Below are 16,439 nucleotides of genomic sequence, written 5' to 3'. Positions count from 1 at the left end.
AAAGGTCAGACTATCTGAAATTATAATGGTGAATTTATCTATCACCTGAAGAAGCCTTAAACTTAGCAGGCAGCATTAATGCAGTATAATGACCAAGTGTAAATGAACTTAAGTAAGAGACTATTAAAAAAAGGATATGGCAGCAAGAGTGACAGCCTGTTCAAAATAAATAGAAATAGTCACAGAAAATTAGGCTAAAAACTCACTCATTAAAGTTAACCAATATGTATGAAGTCCAGCATACAGAGTATTATGTTTAATGTTAGGAGAGACTTAAAGTTTAGATAAGACATGGCCCATGAGCTTACAGGAGTGGGGAGCCTGCGGCCTCAAGGTCACATGTGGCCCACTAGGTCCTCAAGTGTGGCCCTTTGACTGAATCTAAACTTCAAAGAACAAATTCCCTTACTAAAAGGACTCTAGAATCTGGAAGAATAAAAAGGTCAACAGGTACTTTATTGTTCACACCTCACATAGCACTTGTTTTTACAGTTCTTTAACTAATCATGCATATGGTGGCAGGGCTCAGGGAAGGCTTCCTAGAAGAGGTAGTAGGTGAGTTGGGCCTTAAAGGACAGGTAGGAATGCAACAGGTAAATAGGGAAAAGGAAGGCCTTTTAAACACCGGTATCAGCCTGAGGAAAAGTACGGAGAAAACAGAGCTAAGGACACGTTCAGGGACAGAGAACTGTCTAATTTGGCTGAAGCATAGAGTAAATGGAAGAACAAGGAATAGCCCATATTTATTTAGCATTTAAAGTTTTTCCCCTGTATTATTGTGAGGATTAAATGAGATAATACTTGTAAAAGCACTTAGCACAGTGGCTTGTACATAGTAGGCATTTAATAAATGCTTAAACTGGCACCTTAGTGATTGTCTAGTGATCAAAAGGTCTTTATCTGGGGTTCATTAACTAAAAAAAACAACAACTATAGTTGTATTTTTGATAGAGTTTTCTTTGTAATCCTATGTATTTTGTATTTTATGCATTTAAAAACAGTCTTGTGATCAGGAGCCTATAGATTTCCCTGGACTACCACAACACAAAAAAAGATTAGGAACCCTTGGTCTAGTTTAATTTCCTCATTTTGGAGATGAGTAAATTAAGGGCCAGAGTTGAGGTAACACATATCCCGTGCTTTGTCAATCTTAAAGCACTATATAAATACCAGCTCTCACTACTGAATTGACTTGTCCAAGGCCATTTATTGGGCCATTTAAACCTAAGTCCTCTAACACTAACCTGCCCCACAGGGTTGTTGTGAAGACAAAATAAAGTTTGTAAAAGTGCTTAGGACAGTGCCTAGCACATAGTAGGTACAACATAAATGCTTATTCCCTCCCTTCTTTCTTGCTTCCATATTACTAATTCGATGTAATGAACATTTGTTGAATTGAATTGAAGACAGTTAGGTGGGGAGGAACCAGATTGTAGAGGGCCCTGAACTCCAAGCAAAAGAATTTGAAATTTACTTGTGGCAATAAGGAACTACTGCAGATCTCTGAGCAGAAGTGATACAATTAGAGCTATGTGTAATCAAGATTATTCTGGCAGCAATACGAAAGGGAGATTTTGAGGGAAGAACGAGGAAGTATAGACACCTGTTAGAAGGCTATTTTAGTAATAGTTCAAGTACTAAGGGTCTTTATTTTCTTTTTAATTTTTTTCAATTAATGAGAATTTATTTTTTCTTCCTCCCATTCTCCCATTTGAAAGCAAAGAAAGACAAAAATCTTCTAACAAAATACACAGTTAAGCAAAACAAATCCCCACATTGGCCACGTCTGAAAATATGTCTTATTCTGCATATTAAGTCTCTCACCTCTCTATCAGAGGAGGGGTAGCTTGCATCATCATCAGTCTTCTGGAATTGCAGTTGGTTATTGCATTGGTCAGAGTTCTTAAGTCTTTTAAAATTACATCTTTATGTTATTATTGTATAAATTATTCTCCTGGTTCTGCTCACTTCACTTATAACCAGTGTGTCTTCCTAGGTTTCTCTGAAACCATTCTCTTTTCTATTTCTTACAGCACAATAGTATTCCTTTACATTCACAAATCATAACTTGTTCAGTCATTCCCCAATTGATGGGCACCTCCTTTAGTATCTAGTTTTTTGCTACTACAAAAAGAGCTTCTATAAATAATTTCTTTCTTTCTTTTTTTTTGGCTAGGCAATGGGGTTAAGTGACTTGCTCAGGGTCACACAGCTAGTAAGTGTTACGTGTCTGAGGCCAGATTTGAACTCACATCCTCCTGACTCCAGGGTCAGTGCTCTACCCACTGCACCACTTAGCTGCCCCACTGCTATAAATAATTGAGGAGCTTTAATTAAGGTTTCAAACACAGGAGACTGGGTGAATGTGATCCCAGACAGAAAGTGAAGTCAGAAAGTGAAGTCAGAAAGAGAAACAGAATAGGGGTTAAAGAGAAAGATAATCAGTTTGGGCTTCTATGTTGAGTTTGAGATACTGGGAGGACCAATTAGGCGGAGATAGGCAGTAGGAGACAGGGGTCTAGAGCTCAGAGGAGCTATCTGAAGGGGAGATAAAGACTTGGGAGTGATCTCCATGATAGTCGTAGTTGAACCTGTGGAAATGAATATGACTGGCAGAGGAAGGGTATACAGAGAGTTAAGAAGTGGAATAGGGACAGAAATTTGGGAAATATTCTCATTAAGGGGTCATAACGAAATCATGGCAGAAGAGAAAGAAACAGAAATTCAAGAAAGTGGGATGTTTCTGGAACCAAGGAGGGAAGAATATCCAATAGGAAAGGAAGCAGGCTGTGTCAAAAGTGGAAGGGAGTTCAAGGAGGATAAGTTCTGATTTCTTGACTGGGAGGTTATAGGTGACTTTGGGAGTCTCAATAGAGTGGTAAGATAGATGTCTGATTGCAAGGAATGGAAGAGAGAATTGACAGTGGGGAAGTTGGAGGCAGCTCCAACTTTCTGCCATTTTAGAAGTGGCAGAAAAAAAAAGATGGACTGATATCTGGCTGGGGTAGAAGGATCAAGCAAAAACTTTATTAGGACTGGAGAGATCTGAGAATGTTTATAGGCAAATGAGAAAAAACTCTGGAGTAAGAGGGGATGATTGCTAGATCAAGGTCCAAGAGGAGGCAGGAATTAATGGGATCAAGGGGAGAAGGTAGAAGGATTAATTTTAGTGAAAAGTAGCAGTATCTCTTCTGTAACTGGAGGGAAGGAGTGAGTCAACTAGCATTTATAAAGCACCTACTATGTGTCAGGCAGATACTAAGAAGTTAAAAAAAAAGCAAGAGCAAAAATAACAAAAAAAAAGTCCCTGCTCTCAAGGAGCTTGTGGTCTAATGAGGAGATAACATGCAAGCAACTATATAAAACAAACTATTTACAGGATAAATTGGGGCAGTCTAAGAGGGAAGGCACTAAGATTAAGGAGGACTGTGTAAGGCTTCTTGCAGAAGGTAGAATATTAGCTGAGATTTGAAGGAAACCAGGGAAGCCAGGAAGCAAAGATGAATGAAGGAGGGAGAACATTCCAGGATACCAAATGAAGGAGAAGAGTCTGAGTATGGGGGGAACAGCCAATGAAAATGTTTGGGAAAAATGTTTGGGAGATGGAATGTCGTGTGAGAAACAACAAGGAGATCAGTGTCACAGAAGAGGCTGATATGGTAAGACCTATACTTTAGGAAGATCAGTTTGACCACAGAGTGGATAATAGATTGGAGTAGGGAAGAGATTTGAGGCAGGGAGATCAACTGGCAGGCAATTTCAATGGTCTAGCTGTGAGGTGCTGAAGACTTGCACTAGTATAGTTGCAATGTCAGAACAGAGAAGGGGGGTGTATATGGGAAATATTTCGAAGACAGAAATGACAGGAGCTGGAAGCTGATTGGATAGGGGATGAGGGTGGGTTTGAGACTGAGGAATCAAGGATGACACCTATGTGCAAGTGTAGGTGACTAAGATAATCCTGGTACCCCCAACAGTAATGGAGAAGTTAGGAAGAGGAGAGGTTTTCAGAGCTGGGATGGGGCCAGAGATGAGTTCAGTTTTACCTTTGTAACATCTCTTGAATGTGCCTCCTTCTCTCCTCTGACATTGTTAAAATCCTAGTGTAGACCCTCATCATTTAATGCTTGGACTATTGCAATGGTCTGCTGGTCGGTGTCCCTGCCTCAAGGTGCTCCCCAAGGCAGCCCATCCTGTACTTCTATAACCATTATATCTCCTGCTTCTTTTTCTATTTGTCTAATAGTTACTTTTCAGTTGATAGCACCTTCATTCCCCTAATTACTCAGGTTTAAAATGCAAGTTATCTTAGACTCTCCTTTGTCTCCTACTCCAATATCCAACCAGCCACTAAGTCCTATTGATTTTAACCTTTTTTATGTCCAGCATCTATCTTCTTCTCTCCATTCCCGTTGTCAATTATTATTATTATTCAGGTTTTTATCACTCATTTCCTGAACTATCAAAATAACTTTCTATCTGGTCTCTCTTCTTTTCATTCTATCCTTCATAGCTGAAGCTATCTAGAGTAAAATAACCTTCTCAATGCACAGAGACTTCCTGCTTAAAAACCTCTCTCTTGCCTATTGGATAAAATAGCAATTCCTTAGCTTGGAAATCAAGGCTCTCCACAATCTGACTTCAGCCTTCTTTTCCATGTCTTATTTCACACGATTTCTCTTCATGAAGTCTGTGCCCTGGGTAAATAAGACTACTCAGTGTTCCAAAAATAATTGAGGGCATTCTGAGATAGCAAACAAAATTGTAGTTTTTTGTTTACTCTGTTCTCTTTTCTCATTTCTATCTTTCAGAAGTTTACTCCTCTTTTCTGGGGATACAGATGTTAGAATCCTGGCTCTGCCATTTACTAGCTGTGTATACTTTGATAAGTCACTTTCCATTAAGGGGCCTTCTAGCTCTAGGTCTATCCCTGATCCTATCATGGCATTTCCTTCATGAAATCTTCACTTAAATACCCAATTGAAAATGTTCCCTTGGTTTATCTAATAGCTCTTGGCTTCCTTCAAGTCTCAGATAAAATCTCACCTTTGGCAAGAAGTCTTTCCCAGTTCCCCTTAATGCCAGTGCCTTCCCTCTGAGATTATCTCCAATTTTTCCTGTGTTGCTTATATACAGTTGTTTGCATGTGTCTCTCTCATTAGATGGAGAGCTCCTTGAGAGGAGCTATTTGTCTTTATACCTCCTGTATTTAGCACAATGCCTGGCACACAGTAGATATTTAATAAATGCCTGTTGACTCTTGATCTCAAATATTCCTGGAGAACATTGTCTGGATCTCTATTTTACCATTCTTATCCTCTACCTTATATCATATCTGGATGTGTCATATCCTTCCTAAAAGACTGTAATCGCCTAGAGGGTAGGGGTTATATCATTTTTCATCTTGGTATATTAGCACCTAATGGTGCCTTGTGCATAGCTGTCATTTAATAAATAGGAGAAAATTTAGATTAAATGACCATGCTCAGAACTGTGGAACAAGAAGGGAGAAGTCAGATGGTGAGAGCTTGCAGATTGGGTATGGCAGAAGGTTGTGGGGTGGAGGAAGCACAAAAGATTCTAGGCTGGTAGTTGGTCAGTCAATAAACATTTATTAAGCACCTAATATGTGCCAGGGACTGTGGTAAGAGCTGGAGATGCAAATACAAAAAAGACAGTCACTGCCCTCAAGGAACTTACAATTTAATGGGGGAAGACAACGTACAAAAGGAAGCTAAAAAGTGGGGGGAAGAAAAGTGGGGAGAAGGTAGATATGATCAAGTGCAACCACATGGGAAATGAATAGTTGACTGGCCTGGGGGGTCCCTTCTTAAATGCAGGTTCTGGGAGGAGCTCTAGCTCCAACCTCTAATCAGAGAGGCCTCAAGAGCAGAGGGTACTGATGAGACAGGAATATCAGGGCTGATGAGATCTTGCAAGCTGAAGATGTCCCCAGGCATGATGAAGTCCAAAGTACTACAGCCAAAGTGGGAAATGAAGTAACTAGCGAAGCGTGAAGGTGGCAAACTAAGGGGTAGTTATGGAGGTAAGTGAAGCCAGAATGGGGGAGATCACCTGGATCAAGGAATTCCATAATAGCTAGCATTTATATATCCCTTTAGTTTTGCAAAGCACTTTACATACATCTCTTATTCAAACCTCATAATAACCTTAGGAGGTAGATATTATTTTTGTTGTTCAGTTGTATCCCACTTTTCCTGGCTCCATTTGGGGTTTTCTTGGCAAAGTTGTTTGTCATTTCCTTCTCTAATTTATTTGACAGATGAGAAAAATGAGGCAAACAGGGTTAAGTGACTTGGCCCAGGCTCACACAGCTAGTAAATGTCTGAGGCTGGATTTGAACTCAGGTTTTCCTGACTGTATACCAGATGTTTTATCCACTGTGCCATGTAGCTGCCATAGATACTATTAGTATCACCATATTACAGATGAGGAAACTAACTTGATTGTCAAAAAGGCAGAAAGCAGGTTTTACTAGAAAACAGGAGATGAGGTTATAGTTGGAGAGAGGAATTGTAAAGTTCTGAACCTTGGGAGTGGTGTATCTCTAAGAGATGATGAAATGTAAGATGCAAATCATGGGAGGCTTATGACAGAAATGAGGGGTGGTTGAGGAGGCAAACAAGCACAATGGTATAGAGGGCAGGAATTAGTAGAGTGGCCACCTACAGTTTACTCCTCAGTCTGTTCAAAACTGTCCCTCCCATGGAGAAGTTGGATATGCCTCACAGCAAAAAGAGAAGGGAAGCTTCTTTCTCCCCCCTCACCTCTTTATGGCAGGTAGTAAGGGCAGAGAGTAACTGGTGGAGATGGACTCATGTTTATGCCATTCTATTCCTTTGAATAAATGTCTAGAAGAGAGAGTACATGTATTGATGTGCAACTGAGGACATTTAAAAAACAAACCGTGAAAGGACAAAAATTTACAACCACAAACATGAAAAAGAGAGGCAGTGTAGTCTCTGAGACTGGAAGACCTGGGGTGTGTGTTCTGCCTCTGAGACATACTGGCTGTATGGCTCTGGGCAAGTTATTCAACCTCTCAGGGCTCCAGGCAACTAAGACTATTTCATAACAGGTGTTGACCAGCATTGATACAAAGAGTTTCTTAATCAGAAATTCCCGGTACATATATGAAGTTATGATCAGAGAGTAGAATTTCAAAGTTCTACATCTCAAAAGTCACTCTATGGAATAGTGCATTTAAAACAAGCTATATACATTTATTATAAAATATTTAACAAAGACTGGACAGTGTTTTTACTCATTCTGTAAAGATTATGTTCAGTAATTATATAACCCTAGAAACCATCCAGAGTTTGTAGCCATATCTTTCTTCTAAACAGACATATATTCTTGCACTAAGCTTAGCAAAAACTATCTTTTCCCCATTTAAATCACAACTGGAGTAAAAAAAATGTTTTTAAAAAGAAGAATTTTTAACAGAGAATGCATAATGTTTAGAATTCAGCTCTGTGCTTCAGCAGTAATGAAAATTGAAGGGTAAAAAAGAAAATCAACCAAAAGAATCACATCACAGACACTTTTAAAATGCAAAATATTGAAAAGAAACATAGTGCTATCCACACAACGTTTACATACAAAGAAAATACATGAGAATTATTCCATAAATGATTATTAAGAGTTGCATTTGTGAAGAACTAGTAAACTCAAAAGAAATGTAGTTCATGCAAAATCACTGTCCTTTCATCTGTTACAGCTAGTCTCCAGTTCCTGTTACCAGTTCAGTAGTTTCAGGCTTCCAAATGAATGAGGCCTATTTCAGGAAAAAAGTACTTTCCTGTAAACTCCCTTGATTTTTATTTCTTGACACACCTTTTCAAAACAATAGACAAGGCAGGCATGAACACCTAACCAAACAATATGTAAGTTCTCAATGGCTTCAGGTTTTATGTCCTTCCAGAAGTTATTTTTAACCCAATAACTGAGAATATTATACACTTAAAAGTAGTAACTTATGATTAACTGTGAAATTTAACATTTAAAAAATGAACAGTAGCATAAAACTAAAGATATTCCTATTTCTTATATTCATTAAGTCATGCTGGGTAGTACAATATTTCAAGTTCTTAAGTTAGTTTGCAGTTTATGTTTTATGTTCAAGGGCATAAATACGAAAGGAACTTCTATGTGATATAACTAACTCTACTTATTGTCTCCTAACTGCTGTAACTTCTGGTATAAATGTAGAAAAACCTCCAATGAGAAACATTTTTCAAATATTGGTTTAAAAATTACATAATAATATAAACTATCATTGAATATTGCAGGTTTATATTAAATATTTGTTACTAAAATATTACACATTAGTATTAAACAGTGGCCATTAAAATATCACATGTTAATATTAAATTTTGGCTATTTTTAAAAAATTCCTTATTGAAGAGAGATTTAATCAATAGTACACTAAATTTAGAAGTAGAAGACATAGGTTCTAATGTCATGTTATATTTTGGGTTTTTGTACTTGCCAAATAGATAGTACTTGTCCTCTATAAACTTCACAAAAAGTTATAGAAATTAATGCAGTATTATCTACAAGGTATTATGAAACTAGATCTGGGACTCAGGATACCTGGGTTTTAGTATTTATTGACTTTGTTCCAAACTATGTCCTTTCCATTTCTAAATCATGAAAAGACCTTGGAAAAGTCTATTCAACCTTCTGTACCTCAGTTTCCTCAGCTGTCAAATGAGGGGTTGAACTAGCTGCAACAGAAAATTTAAAAAAAAAGCTGAATGTTTTTGTAAAAAGAAAAAAGGCTTTTCTGGTTTGTACTGAATTAACTAGTTGTAATAAAATTAAACAAGGTTGTTTCTCCTAAAAAAACCTCTTCAATATTAAACAGATTTGATTCTAAAAGTCTACTTTGCTTTTAGAGACTGATGAAGTATTTGGGCACCCACTATACCTTGAGAACTAGGGGAAGGCCCTGTGTGGAAAATTTATAGAAGAACATGATAAAAGTTATGAAGGATGGGCAGCCATGGATGGCATGTATCACTGAAGTAATACCCACATTGAGGGAATCATAGATTCACTGAAGCAAAATTATTATTTTTATCTTAGTGCTCCTAACAGAAGGCTGCAGTCTTACGCTTTTTCTTGATTCACAGCCAGGAACTTACCTAGCTTTTCTTCTGATTTATTTAGGGCCAATAGAGACATGGAAGCAGGGCTATTGATACAAGTAACCTCTCTCTGAAGTTTCCCTCCTTTCCCTTTACAGTCACTGTGGGGCCCTTGAATGGGGGTGCCTTGGACTGTTAAGTTCTCTTTTATCTTATGACCTAAATCCCTTTGAGTAAACCTGATGAGAGCACATATTTTTGGGAAAAACTGACTAGCTTTAAAAAAAAAGAGAGGAATGCCAAATATTTTTTATCGAGAGTAATAAGCACTGCTAGTAATATGGGAAGGAAGGTAGAGGCGTTTTGAAACTTCAAATAAATAACTTGCACCTGTACTTGATGTGGATTAATGGAAATTGGACATTGACTTTCACTTAACAAATCACAGAATAAGCAGCAAGGGAGAAAAAGAATCATGATAAGAAAATAATATGCCTGTTTATGCTTATTTGGGTTATAAGATTGCAAAAAAGATCTTCAACTTAAAAAAAATAACCTATATAGGTAGGTGCAAAAAATGCAGTGAAAAGATTTAAAGGGATGAATACCACACAAAATGTTGATGTCTTCATAAATTACCAAAATGCAGCTTATAGTTTATTGAGTTTTTTACATTAGTTAAGAGGAAGAAGTTGAATAACAACTCACATGTAAAAGTTTGTTCCTGCAAAGTTTTCTATAGCAGGAATAATTAGTAGTTTTTCTCCTTCACTGTTGCCATATACACATTTAAATGCCTGTATCCACACAGAAAAAAATTTGGAAAGGAAAATGGCATTCCCTTGCTCTTGTTCAAATTCCTTAGTGTATGGGAAGGACAGCATTAAAAACAGTGGCTAGATGATGTCACACCCATGAATTATCAAAGACTTCCTCAACACCTAACTTCTAGGAAGGTTATATAGCTCTGTTTAATTATATGCTACTTCACCCTCAAGCTTTGTTTCCTTAAAGTGTCACTAAGGTAATGTATATTCATCAGGAAATCATGCAATACAGCAAGTGTGTGAGGGCAAATTCAGGATATGGTAGAGAATTTAACTCATTAGACTCCCCAAACACTTGACCTGACAAAATATTTGCATTTATCTCTAACAGTACACTTCTTCAACATTTTGGTGTGTTTATTAGTTTCCATTTGTTTTTAAAATATTATCATGAAAATTCCCCTGATGGTGAACATGCAGCAAGGTGTAGTGGTTAGTCCTAGACCTGAAGACCTACCATTAAATCCTTCCTCTGAAACTTAATAGCTATTGACCCTAGTCTGGGCAGCTAGGTGACTGAATGGCCTGGAGTCAGGAAGACTCACCTTCCTGAGTTCAAATCTAGCCTTAGACACTAGCAGTGTGACTCTGGGCAAGTCACTTAATCCTGTTTGCCTCAGTTTCCTCATCTGTAAAATAAGCTGAAGAAAGAAATACAAACCACTCCAGTGTCTTTACCAAGAAAACCCTAAAATGGGGTCACAAAGAGTCAGACATGACTTAAATGACTCAACAACAAAATGGCCATAGTCAAGGCACTTTGTTTCTTCATCTGTAAAAAGAGGGAATTAGAATAGATGGCCTTTAAGCTCCCTTCTAACTTTAAACCTAACCTAAATCTGTGAGAATATCATCTTAAATACTTGCACAGTCACATAAAAAAAAAAACAACAAATAAATATTTAAAGATATTTGATAGCTAGACAAAGAAGGGCCATTTTAATCTTCCTCTTCCTCTAGAGCATTTGTTCCTTTAAAGTTACAGAAATTAAAACCCATTTCTGCAAACCACATACTGGAGCTGACTTCTGTAAATGCAACTGGTTATTTTGTGTTTTGCATTATAAAGATATAGCAGCTTGGCAGATAATGCAAAGGACACAGAAAACACTTAAAAGAATTATAATAAGCACTCCTGCTGATGCCATGCCATATGAATTTTCATTTCAAAAGGGTTTAGCTTCTGATTTGTTTATGGGGAATATAGGGTATGAGTAATGGAGGTTTTCAAGGCTTCCAATCTGTACATGCAAAAAAGTGAGGGACAGTCATGTTTTAATGAAACCATCCATGATCAGCTTTAGTTTTATATTGCACAGATGATATTGTTTTGGTTTTTTACATGGTAAATTTAGACTTCCACTCCCAAACACTAGATAAAAATGTAGACCCAAAATATTGAGGAAAAAAATGACTAAAATTCACCATCATCAAACATTTCTTGAGCTTAGATATGTGCAAGGTCCTAGAGAGATACAGCAATATAAAGGGACTGCACTGGATAGAGTGCTGGTCAGAAAGACCCCAGTTTAAATCTCACCTCACATACTAGTTGTGTGACTCTGAGAAAGTCACTTAACCTCTGCTGAAGTGTTCTCAACTGTAAAATGGGAACAACAACAACACTTACCTCATAGGATTGTTATAAAAGACTTAATGAGATAATATTTGTAAAATGCATAGCATATTGCTTGGCACATAGTAAACACTACATAAGTGCTTATTCCTTTCCTTCCTTTCCTGTACCCTCGAGGAGGTTTACAACCTTTAAAAAAAAATTAGAGTTTTGTACATATTTTGTACATAGTCTATAAAGCTACTAAGTTTTTAAAGCAGGATTTGAACTCAGATCTTCCTGACTTCAGGGTCAGTGCCATCTTGATGTCATTGTATGACAATGACAGCATGTCATAGAATGAGAGCATGCTAAATTTTAAAATACACTTTGTTGATATCTTTTGCTTTTTACATCACATGGATAAATAAATAAATAAAAAACCCAATTATTAGGTGCTTGCTAGGAGCAAAGCACAGGGAATACAACATATCCCTTACCTTCCCAGAGGGCTATTCCTTATAACAAAGAATAAAAAAAGAGGGGGGAAAAAACCTAACCAACATATAGAAAAAGTTTGACATATGCAGATTCATATTCATACTCTACCCCGTCCCTACCTTGTGCATGGAAGGCAGCGTGTGAAAACTTTTCCTTCTTGACAATCAGTCATCAACCAGGCTGAATGGCAACTATTCCTTGCCTCCAGAAGGATAGGCATTTATTTCATAGAATCATAAATCACAGACTGAAAGCTGGAAGGAACTTTAGAGGTGACCTAATCCAACCCCCTCATTTTACAGATGAGGAAACTTATGCCAAAAGTGGTTCAGTGACTTGCACAAAATGACACTAATAAGTGTTTAAGGTGGCATTTGAACCCAAGATCTTTCTGATGCCAAGTCCAGCATTCTATCCACTATACCAAATGTATATGGCACACAGTCACACCATGTTCACCATGTATCTATAGAATCATCGATATATTGACTTACACAAAATATTTTTTCAATTTAAGTATAAAATATTAACATTCAAGTCTCTGGAAATTTAAAAACCTGACAACTATGAAAGGGAACATAATTATAAGGGAAGCAATCTGGTCAAGGTTAATGGGCCCCAAAGCATGACCTTGTTAAATCTATCAGTCATAGGTATTTGTCTCATACATACATACATACACACACACACACACACACACACACACACACACACACACACAGAGTATTTTCTCAAACAAGCCCTTTCATTTGATGCCAACAGTAGCTCAGTTAGGGACAGTACTGTACAGAATCAATGTGTGCTAAATGTATGTTAAAAAAAATTAAAAGAACAATTTAAAATTAACTGTAGGTACATTTTGTGCATACATATGAAAAAGCAGTTTAGTCTTTGGGATCCATGGGGTTAAATTATGGAAACATTTTTAGCCTCTCGCATTACCCCAGGAAAAAACTAAAGGTTCTTCTTATTTTAAGAATACAGTTAGGCAACACAAACTAAGTCTTGAGGTAAAAAAAAAAATTACATAGGCCTCAAAAAAAATCTATGGAGTTTAGGGAAGTCACATGTCTGAATCTACTAGATATTAAAAAGTTGTTATATTTATAACCTGAACTAAAACAAAAGTCGCTTTGCAGTCTATAAATAATTAGTATATATCTTATTTCAAAAGGAATTCATTTACAAATACTTAAAACTAATTACTGAATAGATCATTCACCATAACTTTCTGTTTCTGGAAAAATGCTCATACAAATGTAAAATACATTATTGAATATTTAAAAATCCTTAAGAAACATAAATGCTAGCCACGAATAAAAAAGGAACATCCACTTTATTAAAACCTTGAGTTTTTGTTGACTCAAAATGTTTCACAATCATAATCGGCATATATCAAAGACCAGTTTAACATGAGAGAAGGTATAAAAAGAAAAGGGTGTTTCAAGATCTACTGAAAAGTAGACCAACTGCCACTTTAGTAAAATCCAACAAGATGAGTGTACTACAATAAAGCCTTTTCAGCTGTAGGAACTACAAATGAGCTATTGCTCACCTGGCAATTCTTAATTAAATGGGGAGTTTCTCTTTCACATTCTTGTGAGTATTATTTTCTTAAGACTAGACACTGGATGCCTTTTTCGGCTTCTGAAAAACATGTAATAGTAATGCCACTGCGAACTTTATGTGTTTTAACTATAATTTTGGGTGTGGTTTGGTGAAAAATGGGAAAATTTTCAAGGGAAGCTCCTTTTCCCAGGGTTTAAGTTTCTTACAGCAAATTCATTATTATTACTTAAAAAAAAAAAGATTGGCTTTATGTCCCTAAAATCCAAAGAGTTCTTATAAATGTTTATGTAGAAAAAAAAATTCTTGCTGGAAAACACCATTCTTGCCTTGATCAATATTTACCTCTTGGGACGATAAATCTGGCTATTTACATCAATCCAAGTCAACCTCTGACTACTCCGACTAACGTAAGGGAGTTTGATTCTCTTGGATCGCGTCCTTTAAGTAGTAGATGTGGGAGAAATTTCTGCCACAAAACCCAGCCGTGGGGATGAAAGACTTGAGTTTTTCCTAGCTGAGCCTCCAGGAGATAGGTAAAGGCTGTTTCCTTCACCGCCCAACTCCCCCCACCCCTACCCCCGCCCCATTCCTTCCATTTCAATCCCAATTACCCCCAGCCCAGACTGGAGAGAGCAAACAACTCTGGGCTGGGAGAACTGTTTCCGTTCTTCCTTCACTAACCAGGGACACAAAAGGTGGTCTTGCATCAATCTACAAATCCCAGGAAGATTCCCCACCTTCTCCCCCACCTCCCCCAACCTCCCCCAACCTCCCCAGCAAACCCTTCTGGGCATCCCTCGAGTGCTCCAGGGTCTCTCTTCAATCCTCACGAAGACCCCCCCCAACAGTTCCCTCCCACCACTCTTAGCCCTTTCCCTGGCCACTGCGGGTCCCCCAGTCCCTTACTCGGTAGGTGTTTTCGGTGAGCTTGCTCACTTCCTCCGGACCCCGAGACATGGTGCGGGTGTCTCTGCGACTCAGCCGGGAGTCTCAGTGCCTGCCTCTGGGACAGAGAGGAGGAAGGAGGCGGTGCCGTCCCCGGGTCCGGGGCCGCGCCGCCTTCCCGGGGAGCTTGCGCTGAGGCCGAGGGCCCGGGGGCGCTCCCGTCTCCCCGGACGGCGTGCCTCTGGGGGGCGAGCCGCGGGCAGGGGACCGTGTGAGGGTGCGGGCGAGGAGGAGGAGGAGGAGGAGCGAGGCTGGGTCCGCGCTGTCCGTCGCCCGCTCCGGAGCGCCCCTCCCTCCAGCCGGAGCCCCCAGCGAAACTGTCAAAACTTGGGGAGCTGCAGCTGCTACCGCCGCCGCTGCCGCCGCCGGCCTGGGAGGAGGGGGAGCAGGAGGGAGAGCGGGAGGGGGAGCAGGAGCTGGAGCAGGAGCTGGAGCAGGATGAGGAGGAGGTGGGGGGGAGAACCGGGGAAGGCGGAGCAGCCTGACGCGGCAGCCGGAGCGAAGGAGGGGCGGGGCGGGGTGGGGCGGGGCCGGGCCCGGCCTGGCCCTACCTGCGCGGGGTTTGGGGCAGAGCCGAGCTGGCCGGGGCGCCTCGGGCCCGGGAGGGGAGGCCGGCTCCGGGAGGTACCGGGTGCGCTCCGCTGTGCGCAGGGCGCCCTCTCCTGGGGCCTGCACCCCGGCCCCCTAGCACAGACCCGGGTTCCCCCCTTACCCCCGGCCTCAGGACCCTCGGGATCCCGAGGAGCACCTGGGGCAGGACGGCCAAGGGAAGGGACCCTCGGAGGGCGGGAGCGAAGGCGACCGGCTCGCCGCTCTTTTCCCGCGCCAACTCTGTCTAGAGGGCAGTAACTTGGAGCCAGGCGGTGCCAGGGTCTGTCTAAGTTTGCCAAACTGCGGCATGCGCTTTCTTCAGGTTCCTGCCCCGGGAGAGCCTTCCTAGGGGGACTAGCAAGTTTTTTACCTTTTATTTGTTGGATGGTTCCTCCTGAGTTCCTCTCATAGGGGTTCGATGTTTCTTGGTGAGAGAGGGTGCTGACTCACCCTTCCAACTCCCTACCACTCACTCTTCGAGCTGAAAACGCAAATGCCCAGAGGGGATATAGAAGCCAAGATGAGGAATATATCTTTATATGTGCCGAAGCTATAAAGGGAAAGGTTTTTTCTTTTTTTTAAAGTGTGAATACAATGAGGTATGACTATGTCAACCAGCGAGTGAGGATCCTGACCATAGAAGTGTTCGAGTAGTTTTTTTGTTTGTTTGTTTTGCTACTGTAACCCCGGAAGATATGTACTAAGGCAGAGAGGGGCTGTGATCCGCATGGGTGGAGAGTGTATCCACACTCACGATAGCACTTTTTCTGTCTGGAGAGGTTTGTGGTACATTGGAGAGAACTGGGTGTAGAATCAGAAGACCTGGGCTCAAACTTCAGTTCCTCCATTTACGACTTGTGTGACAATAGGCAAATTATTTGATTTCTGGGTCTCAGTTTCCTTATCCATAAAACGAAGAGGTTGGATTAGACAATCTCTAAGGTTCCTAAGATCTTGGAAGTGAACTTGTGACAAGACACTCACTAGGTGTATTTCTCTTGTTTTCAGTACTTATTTGTGTGTGAGGGGAATGGAGGAAAGCATGCCCTTAGCAACTACAGATGAAATTAGACTTAATATTTTTTCTCTTTTTGGTGACTAGTTGAAGAAATTGAATACAGTAGGGTTAAGGGTGATGGGCCTTTTCTCATCTTCTTCTAAAGATAAAATTGAAGGGAGAGGCATTTGTGAATAACTTAACCTTGGCTTTAGATTCCGATAGAAATGTTTGGAGGTAGGGCGAGGAAGTAAGGGGAGGAATGGGATAAGGAGTCATTGTATTATGTTACAGTTGGAGCTGGCAAGTGCTTAACCTAGGGCAGGTAGGTACTCAGTTAT

General features: G+C 39.8%; 1 protein-coding gene across 3 annotated transcripts in view; it reads right to left on the bottom strand.

Moving 5' to 3' along the window:
• The window catches only part of LOC114052109 (brain-specific angiogenesis inhibitor 1-associated protein 2-like protein 1), a 132,223-nt gene extending 116,676 nt beyond the window's left edge, over window positions 1-15,547 (bottom strand). For 2 of the 3 annotated variants that reach the window (XM_027874590.1, XM_027874592.1), the window contains exon 1: window positions 14,472-14,647. In XM_027874590.1, coding sequence (XP_027730391.1) covers window positions 14,472-14,522 — 51 coding nt within the window. In that variant the 5' untranslated portion in view covers window positions 14,523-14,647. Of the gene's footprint in view, window positions 1-14,471; window positions 14,648-15,471 lie in introns of those variants that run through there. The other variant, XM_027874591.1, reaches the window with a different exon arrangement.
• Between the last annotated feature and the right edge of the window lie 892 nt (window positions 15,548-16,439).

Source organism: Vombatus ursinus, unplaced genomic scaffold (genome assembly GCF_900497805.2).
Source record: "Vombatus ursinus unplaced genomic scaffold, bare-nosed wombat genome assembly UNPS02014807.1, whole genome shotgun sequence".
NCBI classification, from domain to species: Eukaryota; Metazoa; Chordata; class Mammalia; order Diprotodontia; family Vombatidae; genus Vombatus; species Vombatus ursinus.
This window is presented reverse-complemented; position numbering and strand designations above follow the sequence as displayed.